This window comes from Macaca mulatta, chromosome X (assembly GCF_049350105.2).
Source record: "Macaca mulatta isolate MMU2019108-1 chromosome X, T2T-MMU8v2.0, whole genome shotgun sequence".
Lineage (NCBI taxonomy): Eukaryota > Metazoa > Chordata > Mammalia > Primates > Cercopithecidae > Macaca > Macaca mulatta.
Window position 1 is genome coordinate 116,981,151 of NC_133426.1, and position 22,105 is coordinate 117,003,255.

A 22,105-nucleotide genomic window follows, 5' to 3' on the forward strand; every position below is an offset into this window, starting at 1 on the left:
TTTTGGCTCTATACTGTCTCCCCACAGTGAACCCTATCCTTACAATTTCAATCATATCTAGCTATGAGCTCATACATTTTCATTGACCTACTAGATATTTCTATATAGATATCCTAAGAAGCACCTCAAATCCAAAATCAATGCATAAACTTAACATGCTCCTCTTGTGGTCCCTACTTTGATTAAAGGGATTACCTTGGTCCTTTTTATCTAGATTAACGCCTTGACTTCCTTCTTTATTTCTAAATGATGACCCAGTCCTTTCATTTCTTCCACATTATTTTCATATCGATTCCCACCTTTCTTCCCATCTCACTGCCACAGCTCTAGTTAAGGCCCCTGTTGCACCTCTTTTGGACTGCTGCCGCAGATTCTTAGATAATACCAATGCTTCCTGGCTAATTTTCCTGTTTCCAATTCCATTCTTATACCTCCCCAAGCCCATCTGATTAAAATCCTTCAATAGCTACCAATTGCCTATAGAACCAGGTCCAAATTAGTTACTCTGGAACTCAGGACCCTCAATGGTCTGCCCAACCTACCATGTGGCCACATTTTCCTCTAATGATCAGCTTCTCTATTACACTGAAAGATCAGCCCAATCAGACTATTTCGCATTCTCAGAACTTGCTTTGTACTTCACCACCCTTGACTCACAAGGTTTTCCTTAAGGGAATCCCTTTCCTCCCGTACTCTCTGCCTGTCAAATATTCCACCCATTCTTCAAACCCAGCCCCCAACGGATCTCTTTGAAACTATCCGTTATCCCCCTCCCACCCTCTTAGAATTCCTCTTTCCCTACTTCATGGGAATGGATCTTGTATTACCCATCATATTCTGCCTTAGATTAATACTTTTGTCCATGCCCCCTCTATTCGCCTCCACGGTGAACTCAGGGAGAGCAGGGATGGAGGTATTTCTGAATTTCTAACTCCTCAGAGCTGAGAATAGGCCATTTTTATACTATAGGCATTCAGTGTAGTTTTATGGAATTGAAATAAATGGAACCAGCAGCCCATTTTCCTAAAATGTATGTTTTTTTCCTTTTTAAATAAGCATCTGTATTTTTTCATGCTGCAACTTATTTAGCATTTGAGTTTAGCTCAATTGTGTTTTTCAGCAAGCTAACAAGTTTTCTTGGTAGACTTCTATCACTGCCAAAATTCTGAGGTTAAATTCAAATTTGAGGACTGTTTATCAGAATCCTGGGGTTCTGCTAAGTAATGTCAAAAGCTAGTCAATTGCTAATTCAAGTACTTTCTCCAGTAAAGTAGTCTAAAGTCTCCAAGGGCTTGCTCATACAAAAGCCAGAGTAATCACACAGAGCTGAAGATGGGAAAGATAGGCTCATACATCACACAGGCTTTACTACCAAGCAGAGTTCCATTGTATCCACCCTCAGTATGACCCTGCCATTCATTTCCACTCTGTTTCAGAAAAGAGAAGTGTAGTTAGAGAGACCAAAGAAATCAAAGCGTTATAGGCATACACATCAAAATGTACAGGTTAGCCTTGTGCTAGAAAATATCTTCTGTACCTGGTCAGTTTTATGGTTTTCCTGAATTCATTAGTAATTGGAGCTTTGTATCCTCCTTTCCTCAATAAGGAGTCTATGGTCTGAATATGGTCCCATCCTGTAGAGAGTTGACCAGATAAAATATCAGTCAAGCACATGTAACAAACACCTTTCATTAAATACAAAATGACTTTGTAGAGGTCAGCTATCACTGTCACCAAATGCCATCAAATCTTTTGGTCCTAAAAACAATCACACAGAAAAGCTACGATGTCGTCCTTTACAAAAGCAGGGCCATCACCACACTCCTTAAATTCTAGCTATCCACAGTGTCAAACAACATTGGCTCCTTTATCTTCACATTCGAAGTCAAGGGGTCTAAGGGGCTGACAGAAATTGCTCAGTCGTGACTGTAACAAACCATATCTGCTGTACTTTCCTCTAACGGCGACATCTTTAAAAGGGAGTGAAAAGCCTATATGCCATTTTGCCAACTCAGCATTTAGGACTCCCACACCACCTTACAGTAATTGTTGTTTCTTATGGTATCTTCTGTAATTCTGTAACCATTCAAGTTTGTGTGCAGTATTCAAGGGTATTTTTATTAGTTCTGACATGGATGGTATACTAGTATCTGAGGCCCTCTATCTTTTATGTATGCTTTACAAAGTTAATGATACTAGGAGATTAAGACATTTTCTAAAGCAACCCAAATAAATCTTCAGGCAACTGCCTTGAAGACTTTCTGATCTGGGGATTTAATGGCATTAAATTTTGCTATTATGTATCTCCCATTTATAAGACAAACATGGGGAAACCAAATTACAAATGCTTTCTGATGAGAAGAAAAGCTCCCCAAGATAAAAGATTCATTTCAACCAACACAAAATCAGAATTTAGTAGTTGCTAAGAAAGGATACAATACTACAGAGTGAAAAGTTACTCTGTGTTACAATGTTGGTTCATACGGGTCTATGCTCTATGTGTGAAATAGGAAAATTCTGATTAGGAAGTATAGACCAAGCATATAAAACACTAATATTTCATGTTTTCTCAATGCTCCAATCTTAATGGGAAACCTACAATCTTAATATTAGCAGGATGAGTAATGACAACCACCTAACAATGAAACATTTGATACTTAAAATGACAAAGAACTATGTGGCTGATTGTCAAACAAAAGGCTTCTTTATGCCACAATGGAATATGGGAAAAAGGTACTTCAAATCAGTAGCAAATTGTTGCCTAAAATGAAACTCAACTAATATTAATTCTGCTTTTTAAAAAATATACACTTATGGGTTTATGCCATCAAAATTCAATGCAGGGATTCAACTTCTGTGAGTATTTCACCGACTTGATACAGACATTGCAGTGGCAGTGATGGAAGAGTCACTTCTTACAATTTGACACTGTTCAATTATCAGACATAACTGCAAGGTCAGCTATCGCATTTCGATTTGTATATTTGTTTAAATTCTTCACCAGATCACATGAAATAAAGAACAACAATGACCTTGCTCCTTTGCAACCTCCGGTAGGTAGGTGGCGGTGCGTTTTGATCCTTTTTCATTGATGAATTCTATTCTAATGCCATGTACACCCACCTGAAAGAAATTGGCAGTTTTATTAGTACAGTCTTCTTCATCGAATCAGAAAGAAAAGGTTATAACTTAACTTTCAAGAGAATGCAGTTCTTCCTTTCCCCTTGTTTTTAGAAGGACATATCAGTTTTCTCTTTCCAAAGCTTTGACTTTGGATTTGAAGGCCATTATGATGGCCATGGAGAGGGAAAATACTGATTTGCATGTGCCCAACATGCACTAGGCTATGATACTGTGTTTCGAAAACTGGAACAACTATTCTGAAGCTGTGTGTAGAATAAGATGGTTGATGGCAAAAATCCTACCCCCACTCCCAAATTGTAGCTCATGCCAATAAGGAACTAGAGACAAAGGTGACTGGCTTCAAAGAGATAGCAAACAACCATCCTGTTTTGCAGGTACACTCACCATTTCTGATTAAGTTCCAAAACTTTTGGTGCTGATCCCCTCCCAAACTGTCTACTCCCTTTAAAACCTTAAATTATATGTAGGCAAGCAAACACAGTCAGGTAAGATTGAAATATAATAATGAAAACAATCAGATCCTACATCATCACCCAGTGTAGATAGCATTTCTTTAAAAATGCATTATGACTTAGAGTGGGGTAGTAGCAGACCTTCACTGTCCATCTACACCATTGTCTTCACACAGCTCTACTAAATTTAAGAATAAAGATTTCAAATCACTTCACTGTAGTGCATTATTGCACAGTCTCTTTATATACTAGCCCAGAGACCAATGTAACTTTTTTATGTAAAACGAGCTTGTGGTGATACCCTTAAAAAGGTAGTCTTCTAAGTAACTGTGAGCAATTTCTTGCTAATGTTTTTTTAAATAATGTGCTTTTCCTTTGATTAGCATATGATCGAAAGGAATCTGTCCTTTCCCCTCATATCTCACATAGAATAGTATACAGGGCTAAAGATCAAAATTAAAAGTTTTTAACTTCTTTGTAAACATTGATAATAAAAACAAAATTTCAAAAGCATAATGATCCCATTCTGTTCTCTTGGATCTGTGGTTGCCTCAGATCAATGGTTCCCAGGTGGAGGGTCAGGTTGTGCAAGGTACTGGAATGCAGATGTAAGACCAGGTAAACATTATTACCCAAGATGGAGGCTTCTTTTCCGAGCAGGTGAGTAAAGTCATAGACCTCTATACTTTCCATACACGTAAAGGTCTAGAGGAGGAAAAGGGGTCAATGAAAACTTATTTTGCTTCTTCTGCCCTCAGCCTCAAGTTTTCTAATTTTTTCAGGAATAAAAAGTCCTCTAGGATTTTTTATTTTATTTCATTCTTTCCCTAGGTCTTCACCCATCTATCCATTAGAGCCTGTCAGATCTTCTGAGGAATTCATGTTTTTTTAAAAAAATTTTTATTAAAGCACATCTCTGGCTATTTCTTCTATCTATTTAATATCAGTATTTTTTATGAATCTCTTTCTACTAAAAATGAGACCAGGGTAGCTGTTTAAAAACTAACACAATACTTGCCTCCCATACCATGTGGGAAATAACTACATATAGCTGAGAAGAAATATGAGCGCTTAGCTATCAGGCATTTCCAGGATAAAGGACATCTCCTAATCTCTCCAGTGCCTGATGAGACAATGACAAATTTGCAACATTTTCTGTATACTGACTTCCTGATCAGTAGCTTTGAATTTTTTTCCTTTGACAATATCAGATTCCTCATAATTTGTTTTTTTAAAAATATACAGCATAAGTAATTTATACTCCATTATCCACTGAAGTGAATTTTGAATCTTCAACTCTATTTATCAAAAATCTGTCATGTTAAAATTGAAAAGAATTTTGGTGTTTATTAAGGTGTCTAGTCAAAATTGTGATAGGAAGAATGTCTCCCTCTCTGTGAGATGAGAGTGTCAGACAAAATTAATGATATTTAACTGGCAAGGGGTGGGGAGCGGGTCTGCAAAGTTTATCAGAATTTCAGGAGGTTTCATGCTTCAACAAATATATTTTGGAAAAAGAACAGCTCCCCAGGTAATTTTTATTCTAATTGAACTAGATAACCTCTAATAAGCATTCTAGTTCTGACAAACTGTGGCTACATATTAAGATTGTTAAAAGTGATTTAGGTAAATGGGGGTAATTTAGACACTTAAGTCCTTTCTTTATAGGAGTACATCCTGTGTTCTTGAACAAAAATGTCACATTTTTAATGTCTAGTAATTTAACAATTAAAAGAAGTTAAGAGGCCAGGTGCAGTGGTTCACGCCTGTAATCCCAGCACTTTGGGAGGCCGAGACAGGCGAATTACGACGTCAGGAGATCGAGACCACCCTGGCTAACACGGTGAAACCCCATCTCTACTAAAAATACAAAAATTAGCCGGGTGCGGTGGCGGGCGCCTGTAGTCCCAGCTACTCGGGAGGCTGAGGCAGGAGAATGGCGTAAACCCGGGAGGCGGAGCTTGCAGTGAGTGGAGATCGGCCACTGCACTCCAGCCTGGGCGACAGAGTGAGACTCCGTCTCAAAAAAAAAGAAGTTAAGACTAATTGTATGGTATGTGAATGGTATCTCAATAAAGCTGTGTGTGTATGGATACAAAGGACACAGTGGCCAAAACAAAAATTACTCACGAATAAGACTGCTTTATTTACTCTGCATTTTGAGAAGGTCTTAACATCAAATTTGATAAGAAAAAAAACCCAAATTCTCCAATTTTGATTTAGTACCACATTTACAACTTTTAATTGTTTTCTGGGTTCCTATGACTCTGAACAATTGAAAACCCCTGTAAATTGAACTGTAAGTATAGTGGTTTTAAAGTGAATTCTTTTTATGAACTTTCTTCATAGGTCATAAATACTCTCCACAAAGCTACAAAGCCCAAACCAGAGTGACTCATTTTTTTCAGCTAGCAGAATTAGGAGAATGGTAACAAAATCAAAGCATAGTAGCTTGCTTTCTGTCACCTCTTGAGCAACAGCATTTTCTTTACTCCTAGAACCACAAGCCACTAAAGAGTCATACTGCACAATCAAAACAGGAGAAGGAGAATATGGCCTACTGTGGAGAATGGCCAATTCTGGCCAACCTGTGGAAATCACTGGCTTTGCAATGAAATGAGCATCAAAACTAACTCCATATTGTTTCAGGGAGGCATCTGTCACAGCTACAACTCCAAAATGTAACCCTCATACATAATAATTGAATCCTCCCTTATACATATTGGAGAATCCTTTGGCCCAGCAATATCCCAAGAGACAAAGGCTATAGTTGCAATTATAAAACTAGATAAATGATCAGCGAACCAGGGAACTGGGATTCCCCGAAGCAGATCTTTAAAATTCTACCACAGTAACTTTCTAAGTATGGATAAGGGGGCCGCATGTGGGAATACTATGTCACTAAACATACCCCTAACTAATCCTGCCACTGTTTGAAGTCCAGCCAGTTTCGGTAAAAACTGGAAACTTGAAAATCTAGCCTTATGAGTCTGCAGGTCATTTTCAAAATTACTAGATGGTCTATGAAAAAAATGCTTTCGAGGTCCATCAATTGCGATAATATTCTTTTAATCAAGACTGTACTTTTGCTAAGCAAAGCTATAAATCAACTCCAATGGTAGTAAATTAAATGTAGGACTTATAGATAAGAGGATATGGAATTAAGCAGAGCTGTATTTGTGCGTGCTGATAGAACATTAAGACCAGTTCAACGGATTCATATTTCATGCTAAAAAGAAAGCCATATTTATTCTGAACCATTCCATAGCAAGTGATTTTTATTAATGCTATTATACAATCTTTTGTTTTTAACATTGTTCAGAATGATTAAATATCAAGATTAATGTTAAGACCCTCAAATATATCTTGATTATTCTGGGGTTGATTATCCAGTTTAGGGATTATGTATCCCCAGCTCCACCTGGCCTCAGCCCCATCCTCTTTCAGCTCTTGTTCATTTTTCTATTTTTTCACTCCTCTATCAGACAGCACGTGGTCACAGAAAGAAGAGGTACACACAAATTAATCAATTTTGCTACATAGTAAAAGGTTTGGTAGGAGAAGAGATTATAAATAATGGCTAAAATGAAGGTTTGAGACTGTCTGCAGATTTCATTTATCCTTGTTATCTAGTCCCGTGTTAGAAATGTGGCTTCATTTAAAACTATCATCCTCTAATGCAGTGACCCTCAACACAAGAGCATTTTTTAAAAGTACCCTCTCCCATATTATATTCCTTGTAATTGCACAGTCAAAGCTTAATGTACCCTAGTCTGTCTAATAAGGCAAGTGTTAGCCTTGTAATCCACAAGCAGCGCTACAAAAGGGTCTCACTTTTACTTGTGAGCCTTGTCAGCAAGCCAACAATCTGAATATGCTGAAACATGAAAAACAGCCATCTGGCTAAAAGCATAAATGAGTATAAAATGTGCTCTGGCTAAGTTGAGTAGCCTCCATGTAAACCTCTGACAGTTTGGGTCCACAATTACCTCCACAGTCCTGAGCCTCAAAGCTAAATCTTCCCGATTGTATCCTGGCCAACAGAACCACTCTACTTCCTTGGGTGGCATCCTGTTTTAGCAAATACCATGGTCAGTCCCATTCTTCTCCATTTTCAGAACTAAATGCTGGGTTTCCTTGTAATATTATGGCCATGGCTTACTCTACTCATTTTCAGTGAGTTCATCTGAATAACATAAGAAATTCAGGAGGTCAAAGAATCGAAAGTTGTTTGACATGTCTTTTTGGATGAAATCATTTGGCAAAATATGCTTTGCAATTAACAAAGCATCCAGTTACTGGCCATTCACATAAGACTGACCTGCCACGCTCAATATGCCAGTCCAATTGAAGTGAATGAAAGGACACTGTTCCTAATGAGAGGAGCTTAGGATGTTTGGCACATCCCCTAACCTTTAGAGGCTGGTATCGCAGAAGAAATGCATGCTGTCTCACAAAACAACCCTGGGTACCACGGACAGAAACAAACACTGTATTGGACTGTCCATGGGTCTGACCCAGAGTCTGGTGTTTCTTACATTCTTAGGAGGAAAAAAACTACGTGCTACATCTCCTAACAGCACAAAACCCATGGTACAGCATGGTCCACTCTTGAACTTATTGCCCCACAGTTCCTTCTGCCCTGCTCCAGCTTAGTGTTTTGAAAACAGAAACTCTTCCTTTTCCTAGTGAAAGCAAATTCAGCATAAAAGAGAAAAATACTTCAAACTGAGGCCTACTCCAAGTTTATTCTCTTGGATAATTCTTTGAGCTAGAAAAGTTAAGAATTTAATCATAGAAGCCGATAAGGATTTGTACAGATCCTAATAAACCACTTTCCCCAAATCTGATACTATTAAAAAAAATTTAGATGACATATTATCTCGATCTGCCCATCAAATCTTCACAGTTGTTACTCTGCATCACTTCAACCAGCCCACCAATTTGAAAAGCAGTTCTGGAGTTCTGAAGGTACACATCTATCTAACATGATCCCTTCATAATCTGGCCAAATTGTAAATTTTTACAACGGTGTTGCTGCAATTCAGCTTTTGTTTTTGCTCAGTATTATTTACTCTTGTAAACATTAGAAACTGTAAACATTCATTTTTTTTTTCTGTTTATAAAAGTAGTACATATGTCTTACAAAAAGATTCCTTTTAGAGCCAGGCACAGTGGCTCGAGCCTGTAGTCCCAGTTACTTGGGAGGCTGAGGCAGGAGGATCACTTGAAGCCAGGAATCTGAGACCAGCCTGGATAACAGAGCAAGACCCTGTCTCTAAAAAACAAACAAACAAACAAACAAAGCATCCTTTTAGGAAAGCATAAAGGAGGAAATAAAGATGGCCTGTAATCCTAGTACCATCCGCCTAGAGATAACTCTTATCTTAGTGACATAAAAAATATTTTTCTCCTGAACCAACTGAGATACCACCACAGACTATATTTTAGGCTGTTTTCATACATTATGTGACCAGTTCCTATACCTGTCTTTATTTTCAAATATCCTTTGAGATGCATTTAGAAGCAGAATACCAGAAACATAAATCAAAAAGGATAATTGATTGCAAAGTCATCACCTGAGCATGACTAACCTTTTAACATACTCTACTCTAAAACCTCTGCTTCATCATCTGTCTCAGCTGAAGTTTTTCTTCTTTTCCCACTTGTTACTTTGTGAAAAAGGTCCCCTTGACCAAAATACATATGTGTTGCTCTTCTCTAAAATCCCTGCAAATTAGTCACCTTTGGCTTAGATATTAGTTCAGTCTCCATGAACCAATTCTTGGCTTTTACAGAGCTTACCAAAGGACCAATTAGGGCCAATCTTGATTTATGTAGGAGACTTAGACTACTTGTCTATCAGGAACACAAGCCTGCCAATTTATTTCACAAAAGCCACTGAACAACAATCTGATAACATTTATTTTAATAGCTGACACAAGGCCGGGCGCGGTGGCTCAAGCCTGTAATCCCAGCACTTTGGGAGGCCGAGACGGGTGGATCACGAGGTCAGGAGATCGAGACCATCCTGGCTAACACGGTGAAACCCCGTCTCTACTAAAAAATACAAAAAACTAGCCGGGCGAGGTGGCGGGCGCCTGTAGTCCCAGCTACTCGGGAGGCTGAGGCAGGAGAATGGTCTAAACCCGGGAGGCGGAGCTTGCAGTGAGCTGAGATCCGGCCACTGCACCCCAGCCTGGGCGACAGAGCAAGACTCTGTCTCAAAAAAAAAAAAAAAAAAAAAAAAATAGCTGACACATAGTTCTAAAATACCTGAACTCTCTAATAGTCACCATGAAATTTTAGTAAAATTTTAAATAAAGTATGGCTAAGGAAGAGGTGCTTTGAAAAACTCTGAAGCCAAACATGTTTATATAGCTTTTGCAATGAAAGAAATTGTTCTTACTCTAAGATTTTGTAGAGAACAAGTGACAGCTCAGAGTGCAACTAAGGGGAAAAACCCAATTCTCTGTAATGATTAATTATAATGAGCATCCCATAAAAACTTAACATCCTAAAGCTTCCCAAGGAACGTTCAGGCAGCACAGGTGACCTTTAAATAAAAAGCCTGCTTTCTATCAAAGTTAGAAAAATACATTCCTTCCATTTCTTAAAAAAGGGAATAAGGGAGTGAATTTACAGACAAGAAAACTAAAGTTATAAAATTTTCTCAAAACCTAGAGATGTGACTTAGTTTACTTTCCAAAGGCTAGTGGGGACAGGGTGGGTGGGGAGGAAGAAGCAAACATACCTAATAGGAAATAATGCTGTTTGCCTAATAAGAAATTAAGAAAAATAAAATTGTATTCGTTAGAACTGTACACTGTCTGACTCAATACAGTTTAACTTAGCCTACAAAAGACATTTGTTCCTAAAATGTTACATGTGGGTTGAGTTTACATAAATGAATTAATCTTAAAGTCAAGAGGAAAACAATAAAATTCTATAGTGAGTTCTTCTACAAAGCAAAATACGTATTCATAAAGTGAATAATTGCTCTCTAATGTATTTGCCTAATTTAGAGTTAAATATATAATATTGACTTAAAACAGGAATGATACAGTAATTAAATGGAGACATTAATGGCTTAGAGCATTTTTCTTCCTAAAGGGAATTCTTTTTGTGAACAGGAAATCTAGAAGGTACAACTTAAAAACTGGACTATTTCTCACTTTTGTTGCCTACATTTAACTTGGCAATGGCCACTTTAAAAGTTAGGGATCTCTTCTTAAGACTTCTAAATGGCTAGTGATGATTCATTCTTTCTGGACAATGAAACAGAAGCCATCTTTTAAAAAGGAGTATGTCACAGAATCACATTCTGTCAGAGTCCAAAGAGACCTTAGGTATCACTTAGTCCAACTTCTTCAGGTTCCTGAAGACACTAAGGCCCAGAAAGGTCACAGAGCTGGGCAGTGGCAGTCGGGAACAGAACCCAGGTCTCCTTATTCCCAAAATTCAGCATTCTTTTAATCAAATGCCGGGGATACACACACACACATACACACACAAACCATACATGAAATATTAGGTTATAACAAAAGTACTAGGGAAGGGGCAGGGAGTTTATGGATTACGGGGGAAGGAGGAGGCTAACTCCCTCCAACCAATAAACATGCTGCGAGTAAAGCTGGAGACAACTTGAGGCGGCCTGAGAAGGGACTAACAAGCAGCCCATTTTGCTAAGGGAACTAACAGCTAATGGAAATTTGTATGCATTAAATCACCTTCTAAGAAGTTACTTTACTTTGTACAGCTTGCTTCCCCACTAGGCTTCTTATACATTGACTTGTTGATGCCCAGAAAACTCTTTCTAGATGCCCGGGAAGCCTGAAGCCTTCCTTTCCCAATGTTCCACAGCACTTTCAAAAAAAAAAGAACATTTAAAGTAGAGCATCAAGAAAGGACTAATCTTAATGACAGTGACATCTTATAAAAAAACTCAACGTCCCTGGGAAAATATGTACTGTGAAAAGCATTTTCCTGGATACACGAAGCTCATATTTTTTAAGTTAGAAGAGAGAAAAAACATGATGTATATCATAGCTGGGAAAAACTAACCAAGAGGGGAAACAGAACATACACAACTAGAAGTCATTTCGCTGGGTGACTTCATGAGTCATGCTTACCATCTGTGTATGAATGGGAACTCTGTTTTCAGTGGCACATTAAGAGGAGCTAAAAAATGTAAACCTTTAAGGGGGGAGTGAGGGTGAAAAGAACATTAACTTTAGGGAGATAATGACGGTAGCCAATTTATTCATCTCATCTGTTTACTCTCACGAAGGTTGTTACAAAAGCACCCTATTATTAACTGCAACTGAACACGTCAGAATTGAGCTGTGATCACTCAAGAGGTGTGCTTTGGAGGCTGCTTTTAAAGTGAAACACAGCTTTCTGAGTACCAGGAGTCCAACAAGGCTCAAGTACAATGACAGATGCTTTGGTACTTTAGGGACAGAGTGAGATCAGGGGCCTGACGTATACCTTTATAGTCCAGGGACAAATTTTTGGCATCATACAAGAACTGTGCTGGCCAGCCCCACCCAGCATGGGTTGATTCCATGTACCTATTGTGTGCTAATGGAACAGCCTATCTTAGGACCACAATGTATTGCCCAGGTGACAGCTGTATAGACAAAGTGAGATACCAGTGATCCAGGGAGCCAGATATAGGAGAAAGTGACTAATGGTTTGTGAAAATGTCATTAATCTTTTGAAATCTGATCTAAGGAGTTACTTTAGAATACAGAGAAAATTTTTAATTCATGCCTTCAAGTGATCTTGTCTCTAAAGCACAGAAGTAAAAGATGCTTGATTACAATTTAGAAAATATTTTGACTTCTGTCAGCAAATTGCTACATTAGCTTCCACAAAATCATGGTAACATACTTGCTATACGAATTCTTCTACAAACAAAAAGTTTATTCATTTATATCATCCTGAAAATGAGCAGCTATGAGGTGACACACATAGAATCACCCCTCAAGTCATGCTCCAGTCGATTGTAATGTCTGGTTTTATATCCTTTGAGACTTTAAAAAAGGAAACATGGCTCCCAAACAGTTTAACTCTACAAGTTCCAGGCTATGTCATTTTGGCAGGCTCCAACATGCTGCATGAGTTTTTCTCTTTACAAAGCACCATTTCTGTCAATCACCCTGTCATTCAGAATTAAGAGAATGATGTCAATTGAAGAACACAGAACAATGGTGATGAGTTTCTGTGTTCAAACACAAGGCGTATCATGTCAGATTTATCTAGGGGAGCAATTTGCCTCATTTAACAACCATTTTAGCCTTGCAGGTAGATATTCCAATTTATCAGTTAATGAAATTTTTCCCCAAATTATTCACTCTTCATTCTTCTCATACCTACTAGGACAATAAGTAGATCATGATGTGGGCAATGATCAGTTATTCTTGGAAGGGTGGGGCCTCTGCTCTAATTTGTCCTTACTGCCTTTTGTGGATGGCTGTCATTTTTAATGACTAACCAGATTCCTTCAGAGGCTATAAACACTTATTTTAAATGTTTTAATTATTATTCTGAGGAAACAGAACATATGGAAGTGTTATTGATTAGTCTGTCAATTCAGTATTGACTTGAAATTAATTACATCCATTTGTAAAACCATTTTATCAAACATCCCTCACACTGTCAAACAGAAGCACTCTGGCTCCTAAAACAAGGTCTAAAGTAAATCCTACTTTCCTACTAACCCCCATTATAAAATTAGAGACATGTTATCAAAAGAAAGTTCCCAAACAGACCGACTTAAAAACCTTGAGTGAAAAAGACAGTAAGATGGTAGCCAGACGTGTAGCAATTCATTTGTTTCCTGATCATCTGAAAACTGGGTGGCTATTACCACTGGCCATGGTCACATTCCTCATCCTCATGACCACAGAGATGTCTGTCTTGATAGCGAACATATCTACCTCTATGCGTTGGGACTTCTAGACTTTGCCCTTTTCCTGCTTTGATCCGGGCATTTTCATCCCTTTAATTAGGAATTCCACTGCAGTAACACACTTAACCAGTGGGGGTCAATTCTCAAACTGTACTTCCACCAGAACACTGCTATGTTAGAAGCTTCTGTTTGTATAAAACATGCTCATTATCTATCTTCGACTTTAACATTCTGTATTAAAATTCTGTAATAATCTCCTTGCTTTCCCCTGTGGCATAAACATACACAGGACTTCACATTTCAGGTTAAAATTGCATACTTATGGTGAATAGGATATTTAATTCTTAGAAGAAAAGTTGTACCTATTAGTGTGAAAATTCTCATGAAGCATATACTTTCATAATATAGACTGACTTCTCAAAAAGGAAATTCAAAATATAATTAACTTACATACAAAGATAAACCATAAACAAAGACTTCTCCACAATCTTTTAAATAGTGATTGTATATTAAATATGATCTGTTATGTAACCAAATATGCAGATTTATTGATACAAAGAGATAAAGAATGGAAAATTTTTTTTTAAAGTCTTAGTATAATATAAAAAAGATAATGGAAAGAAATATTCCAAAAGGTTAACAGTAGTTATTCTCAGAATGGTGTAATTATAAATGGCTTGCATTTCTCTCATTATACTTTTTTAATTTTAAAAATTTTCTTTGATAAATTAAAATTACTATTATGAACAGAGTATATGTATAAAGTTTATTTTCCATTTTTATTGTAGCAAAATACACATAAAATTTGCCATTTTAACAATTTTAAAGTGTACAATTCAGTGGCATTAAATACATTCACAATGTTGTACAACCACCACCATTATCTAGTTCCAGAACTTTCTCACCACTCCAGATGGCAACCGTGTATCATTAAGTAGTCACTTCCCATTTACCCCTCCCCCTATCCCCTAGTAACTATTAATCTGCTTTCTATCTCTATGGATTTGCTCATTCTGGATATCTCATATAAATGGAATCATACAGAATGTAGCTTTCTGTGTTTCACTTCTTTCACTTAGCATAATATGTTCATGGTTCATTCATGTTGTAGCGTGTACTTCACTTCTTTTTATGGCTGAGTAATGTTCAATTGTATGAATATAACATATTCTATTTATCCATTCATCTGTTGATAAACATTTGGGATGTTTCCACCTTCTGGCTATTGTGAACAGTGCTGTTATGAACATTCATGTACAAGTTTTTGTTTCAACACTTCAATTCTTTCGGGTATGTACCTAGAAGTGAAATTGTGTCAACATATAATTTTTTAATGCCTTTAATTCTATTTTGGCATTCTGTGTTTAGTAATGCTTTTTCAGAATCATTAAGGATAACCCTTAGAATATCATTCCCACAATACTATTACTCCATTTTCAATCACTGAGTAAGGTACATATTTTTTAAAGACCAAATCACATTCTTGTACTTAAAAATATAATTTCCACCCTTACTCTTTGTACACAAATTTTCCTTCTGCCAAATACCTGAAACAATGATGAACTAACTGAAAAGGATGGGCTTTTCCTCTTAGCATAGCCATTCTAACAATGACCAATTCACTTTCAAATGCTTGTACATTAAAAGTAAAAATAAGAAAAAGTGGGCCGGGCGTGGTGGCTCACACCTGTAATCCCAGCACTTTGGGAGGCCGAGGCAGGCGGATCATGGGGTCAGGAGATCGAGACCATCCTCGCTAACATGGTGAAACGCGTCTCTACTAAAAATACAAAAATTAGCCCGGTGTGGTGGCGGGTGCCTGTAGTCCCAGCTACTCGGGAGGCTGAGGCAGGAGAATGGTGTGAACCGGGAGGCGGAGCTTGCAGTGAGCCGAGATCACGCCACTACACTCCAGTCCGGGCGACAGAGCAAGACTCTGTCTCCAAAAAAAAAAAAAAAAAAAGAGTGTATTTTTTGCTTCAACAGGGAAATAATACTTAATAGAAATTAATATTTAAGCCCCCTAAAATATATTAAATACACAATACCAAGTAGGAACAATATAGAATCTTCTGGAAATTCAGGCTGGCAGATGGTGACCAAAGAGGATAAATATGCCTTGAAATAGTATACAGTAGAGTACACAGTACTACTTCTTAAGGGCTTTACATCCCGGTCTCCTAACAAACAGAAAGCTGATATATCTTATGGACATAATAGCCCAATAATATCAAGGTTAATTTTAGCCGTAGACAGTGCTTTAACTGGGCTAAGGATGATGATGGTATACTCGGTGCTTAACCATGCCTATGTAACAGCCGTTGGATTCTCCCCTTTTTCCTTTTCCCCAAACACATGCACACACATTTATATAATACTAGTATGTTCATGTTTGTGACACACACACACACATGCGCACACACAGAAACACACATGCCAGAACTGTACTTCCAACTCAGTAGCTGCAAGAGCAGAAGTGTTCTTGTAGCTTGGTCATCCCCCTTGGATCTCAGGCTTTCCCATATAATCACTCCCACCCCCACTACTACATACACAACACCCTGCAATCCAGAAAGCAAAAGTAAATCTGACTGCGGAAGAGGAAACAGTAGCCTTAAAACAGTAAAAGAACCACCCAGACTATAATATATGTTAATAAGTAGGGAACATGATTTGGGACCATTTAAAAATAAAGTACTAGGGAATATTTCCGTAATATTTGTAGACTTCTCTTTAAGAAAAGTCAAATAAGAACAACAAACTTATAGAAAATAATAAATTAGAAATGTCAAGTTTACAAAAGGTTTTCCACATTCCAACTTTGGTAGGAAAAACAGTATAAATTTATTTTATTTCTTCCTTTGCAAAAATCCTAAGATGTGTTCTTATTCTGATAATGCTCCAGAAAATGTTATCACAAAACCCAGAGGGGACTCCTGCATCGTACTCACTGTAGAAAAGGTTTTTTTCTTTCACCCCACTCCCGAAAACTTTTTAAATAGCTCTGGTATAACAACAATAATTTATATCATAGAGATTTTTTTTTTCAAATGAAGAACCTTATAAATGTCTTATTCTGTATATTAGAAAACTGAATTGCAGTGGAGTAGGTAAATTGTTCAGTCTCACAAGGAACCAGGGCAAAGCCAAAATTAAATTCAAGTCTAATAAACTGTGAAGAGAGTGATCTGTCCCCAAGGCAGAATAGTTCAGTTACTATGGGTAATGGTCCTTCTAAAACAGCAGAATTAAAATCTGTCATAAGGATACAATAATGCCATTTATGAATGTATGTGTGAGACAGAATGTTATGTTTATCACTGAGTTCCCATTGTTTCATTCATAGCACTTATTTCTTCATACTTTCTATACACATTTACTTGCCATTAAATTAGGAGATGCTTCATGGTAGGAACCAAATCTTACCACTTTTATACATGTAGCACATTGCCTGGAATACAACAGGCATTCAGTAATATGGGTGTGTTTGTCTGTAAAATTTCATAGACCCAACAGACCTACACTCAACATCTCCTCCCAGCTACCAAAACAAATCATGGTGAGAACCTCTGAACTTCACTAACGATGTTAGCCAACTCCACGTACTAAAGAAGAATAAATATGATCAATATAAGCTACTCTAATAATAGCAATGCACAGAGATACCCAATAACCTTAGTATTATTTGTTAGAGTGTTTAAGTATATAAACTAAGGTAGCCAAGAATGAATTCACATTATTTAACTCTAGTTAATCAATACCTTGTTATCATCACAAGCTGATTTCCCCAAATGGTGTATTATCCTAACTATTTCTTCTTGTTTCTAAGATGTATCCTGTGACCAACTAGTTACTTAGTGGCGGCTATACCAGAGTGCACCAGAATGAAAATAAGAGGAGAAATAAATTCCAGTCAGTCCTTCTTACTACTTGTTAACAGCTTTTATGAGGTGCTTTGGTGAGGTAGTAGGATAAAAATGAAAACCAAATTCAGTTTGGGGATTATAACAACACGTGGCACTTTGTCCTTTAAAAAACTCATTTACTTATATCTCGTTCAACTGTGAGGTTTATTCATCCATATTACTCTCGACCTCCATTACAATAGAGAATGGGCTGAAAGAGTTATTTTCTGGGCCTAATTTTTAACATGTCCTCAAGAGTTACCTTTATTTTTCTTTTAAAATTTTTCTATAATCTTACCTCCCAGTCCAAATAATCACAGACATCTTCAAAGTTAGTGAGCAGAGACACTGAGCAGAAAAGCCGTGGCAGCTCATCCCTTGTCATTGGGGGAAAACGGCTATCTTTAAGGGCACTGTTAAAAACAAAGCAAATATTAAAGCAATCACTGGATATGAAAGTTGCCAATTTCAAATGCAAACAATTGTTTGAAAAATGTAAGAGTTTCAAAAAGAATCAGTAAGATGTCAAAGGTACCAATAAGCTTCAAATGTATTCAAATTCTTTTAGAAGTCACCTTTTTTTTCATTTAATAGATTGTGTTTGCTAGCCAATCTTGTGACCACTTCAATTGTAAAGAGTGAATCATCAATTACATTTCCTGTACAGCCATTTCCTGATGTCTTTCCCTGCTACTTGTAGAATCTAAGAATGTTTTATTTTGCTTTTGAGAAGAATAAAAACTCGACTAGTGGAAACTTGCAGGAAGGTTTCCGGATCTAGTGCTGGTGGCAGTAAAAATAAATTTTATATATGTGTGTGTGCATGTGTGTATGTATACACATATGTGTATGTGTGTGTATACATATATATGCATACACATACACATATACACAATATTGTTTTAAAAAAAGATCATACTAGGAAGGCCAGTCACCATAGAATAGCACTCGAAGAATTCAAAGGAAGATCGAAATTTCATTTTCTTCAAGAAAAAAAAAAACAAAGAAAATGGAAATAATAATGCAAAGTATAGACTAAAAATATTCATAAGAATTTCAGGCCCCCTATAAAGGATAATTTAACATATGACGCAAAAATTGTGAAACTACAGGAAATAGGGCTAATCTAGGAAATAAAAGTATGATTAGGAGACCACTAATCACGTCAATGAATTTCTGAGTACATCAACTCTGATTGGATCCTGTAATCAAGTGTAGTATATCATAGTGCCAAACTCTAGAAAAACCCCACTGTAAAATGTGGAAAAACCGTAATTCGTCCTGCAACGGAACAGAAAATACACACACACACACATACACACACACACACACACAGAGTGTGTGTGTTCCTTGTACTTTTAAAAGAAACCACTTCCTGATCAAGAAAAACAAACATACTTCTGATTGCCTACTATATTAATGGCACTACTGGTATTCATAACATCCATCTTCAAATGTCCTAGATAGGAGCCAGGCTTAGAAATATTTTCATGGATTAATCCTCAGAGGTTACAAACTCAGACTCTACAAACTGCTTGGGTCATAACATAGTTCCATAGCCTTGGAAAGAATTTAATTCCTTTTTCAGTGACTTTCTCACGCTGAATTATCTTTTTTTCATTTTCCCATCCCTTTGTTTGCGTTCTGAAGCTCATCCACTGCGTTTTCATATTGCACCACATTTTGGTGCTCATTTTATCCTGCTATACAAAGGAAAATGCTTATAGGAAGATATAGAGATGTTATAGATGTATAAAATTATAAATGTTTTTCCCATTCAAGAAGCCAAGATTAACCAAGAAAATCAGGAAATCTGTGATAATTCATACTCTGAGAACAGCATTTCACTATTTTATAATTTAATGACGTAAATTTCCTATGGTTTGGCTTCTTTTATTTTCCTACTGACAAATAAAAGTTTAAAAAAATACTTCCAAGTTCTCATTCAAAGCCAAGATAAAGACGTGTGTGTGTAACAACCCACACCCCCCAACCCCACACAGGAAAGAAGTTCTAAAACACAGACCAGAATAATTGTATGCATAAAAAACAAAAGCCCAATCACATTTTCAGTTTTACTGTTAAAAGAAGAAAAAGAGAGTAAAAGACACATTATTCATTAGAATAATACAAAATATAATTTTAAGGGGTTATGGATTTTTTTACTGTGGCAAAATATACATAACATAAAATTACTATTTTAGCCATTGTTAAGTATATAGTTCTGTAAAATTAATTATATTTGTGGTGTATCTATCACTATCTTCCATCTCCAGAACGTTTTCATCTTTCCAAACTGAAACTCTGTACCCATTAAATACTAACTCCCCATTCCTCCCGCCCCTAGTCCTGGCATAAAATGTAATTTAAATATACTTTTATAATTTCAAATAGTTATAGTAATACAGTCACTAATGTTTTTAATTCATAACACTTTTATTGAGATATAATTCACATACCACAAAATTCACCCTTTTAAAGTATATAATTCAATGGCTTTCAGTATATTCACAGTTGTGCAACCATCACCATTATTCAATATTAGAACATTTTCATCATCCTTAAAAGAAAGCATGTACCCAATAGCAGTCAGTGAATATTGGCACCACTCCCAGCTCCTGGAAACCATTAATCTACTTTGTTTCTATGGATTTGCCTATTCTGGACATTCTGTATAAATGAAATCATACAATATATTGTCTTTAGCATCTGGCTTCTTTCACTTAGCATGTTTTGAGATTTCATCCATGTTGTAGCATGTATCAGTACTTCATTCTTTTCATTGCCTAATAGTATTTCACTGTATGGATACACCAAATTTTGTTACCTATTCATGGGTTGATGGACATTTGGGCTGTTCCCACTTTTTGCCTATTATAAATAATGCTGCTAAGGAATTGACATATAAGTTTTAATGTGGATGTATGTTTTCATTTCTCTTGGGTAGATAGGAGTGGAACTGCTGGATCATAAAGGTAATTCTACCTTTAACTTTTTGAGGAACCAACGAACTATTTCTCACAATGGCTGCACGATTCTACTTTCCCAGCAGCAATGTATGAGTTCCAGTTTCTCCACATCCACACCAATATTTGTTGTTGTCTGACCTTTTGAATATAGTGCTAGACCTTCTTTAATGAAGCACATTTTGTACGTAGCTGTAGCTTTTTCATTTTAAAAATACACATGCTGAAGTCACTATACAGTTAATGTCTCAATACTTTGAGGCACGTTATCATTTTGTTTAGTTCATTTCCTAGAAGACCAATAAAAGATAAATTCAAACTATTTGCAGTGCAATTCAAACTATTTCAAATCAATGAAATTTTCAAATACCTAAAACATAAGTGAGGATTAGGCTACAATGCTTTTCTCATGACATGGAGCCTTGTTGTTCACTCATTCTAGGCTTAAAAAAAAAGAAGAATGTTTAGAACAAGGAGTTAGTGGGAAAAAGCTAGAACAATGAATGGGATAAAATGACAATGGTGCCTCACCATGTCAAGGTTCAAATATACTGATTTCAAAGCTCTGAAATAGTAAAGGTTTGTTAGTCATGATGGGAATAGTCTGATTTTACAGGGACATTTAAACAAGACTTTTGATTCTTGCATTTTTTAGCCAGCTCTAAGTAATTTTTCATTAAATTCATGAACACAGAAAAATTCCAAAGGTAGGAAGTCCTCAATGTCTCCACATGTAAATTTCTAGGGAAATGAACTAGCAATGAAAGCCTAGCAAGGATTTAAGAGATTACAAAAAGATGAAAATACAGCTGGAGATTGACCTCAGAGCTGCCAGGCTGGTGTGGATAGCTGAAAAACAAGATTCAGCTTTCCTCAGCCAAGCTTTCCTTAACCAAGCTCTTTTTAGAATATGCAATGTTGAAATTGTGCTTTTAGAGAGAATACTGTAATCTGGAGTTGGGCAGTGACTTACTCAAGGTGACTCAGCTAAGTTAATGACAAGGGTAGGGATACAACCAAGATTTTCTGACTCAAGTCCAAAATTCTTTCGAGTATCTACATTTTAGTTGTCACCTTTGCATGGATTTGCTTTCAAATTTTAAAATTAAATGCTTGCCTTACTTGGCAATTCTGATCTCATACTTGTGGTACCTCTATCTAAGATGATAAATAATCATTCAGTAGCATTCATTAGTAGCCAAAGGGTAAACAGAGCTAGACTTCCTGTCTACTGGAAATCTGCAGGAGTAAAATATTTTAAAATATTAATACTGTCCATAGAAAGCATTTTATACCGAAGTAGTATCTGCCAATTTAAATTCTAGGCAGTCTAAGGAACTGACAAGGGGGTCCTGTAAGTAAATTCATATGAATTTCTCTTTGTTAGAATAGGAAGTCATTTTCTAATGTTTAAATATTGCTAGAAAAACAAAACAAAACAAAACAAAACACTTACATATAAAACCAGTCAGCTGCTCCATCACCCACTGGATAGATAAGCTTTAAACAATCACAGTTTAGTTCACATACCAAATTCAAATATATTCAATTCAAATTGGCACCTTCTCAAGAATACACCTCACCTAATTGAGAAGGAGCATTAACATTTGTCAAAGTTAAATAATGTTATGTAGTACTTTCATAAAAATGAACATTTGAAGAAAAGATATTAAGAGTTTAGCTATGAAAGAAGTAAAGAGTTTGTGACAGTGCCTGGAAACT

General features: G+C 36.6%; 2 protein-coding genes across 4 annotated transcripts in view; one reads left to right on the plus strand and one right to left on the minus strand.

Annotated features, from left to right (window-relative positions):
• Positions 1-22,105, plus strand: part of TMEM164 (transmembrane protein 164) — a 345,939-nt gene that overhangs the window by 205,204 nt on the left and 118,630 nt on the right. The window lies entirely within an intron of this gene.
• Positions 1-22,105, minus strand: part of AMMECR1 (AMMECR nuclear protein 1) — a 133,446-nt gene that overhangs the window by 5,265 nt on the left and 106,076 nt on the right. The window contains exons 3-5 of one of the 2 annotated variants that reach the window (XM_015128010.3): positions 17,716-17,830; positions 3,033-3,123; positions 1,538-1,634 (exon numbers count right to left, since the gene is read on the minus strand). In XM_015128010.3, coding sequence (XP_014983496.1) covers positions 1,538-1,634; positions 3,033-3,123; positions 17,716-17,830 — 303 coding nt within the window. Of the gene's footprint in view, positions 1-1,537; positions 1,635-3,032; positions 3,124-14,820; positions 15,449-17,715; positions 17,831-22,105 lie in introns of those variants that run through there. The other variant, XM_077988083.1, reaches the window with a different exon arrangement.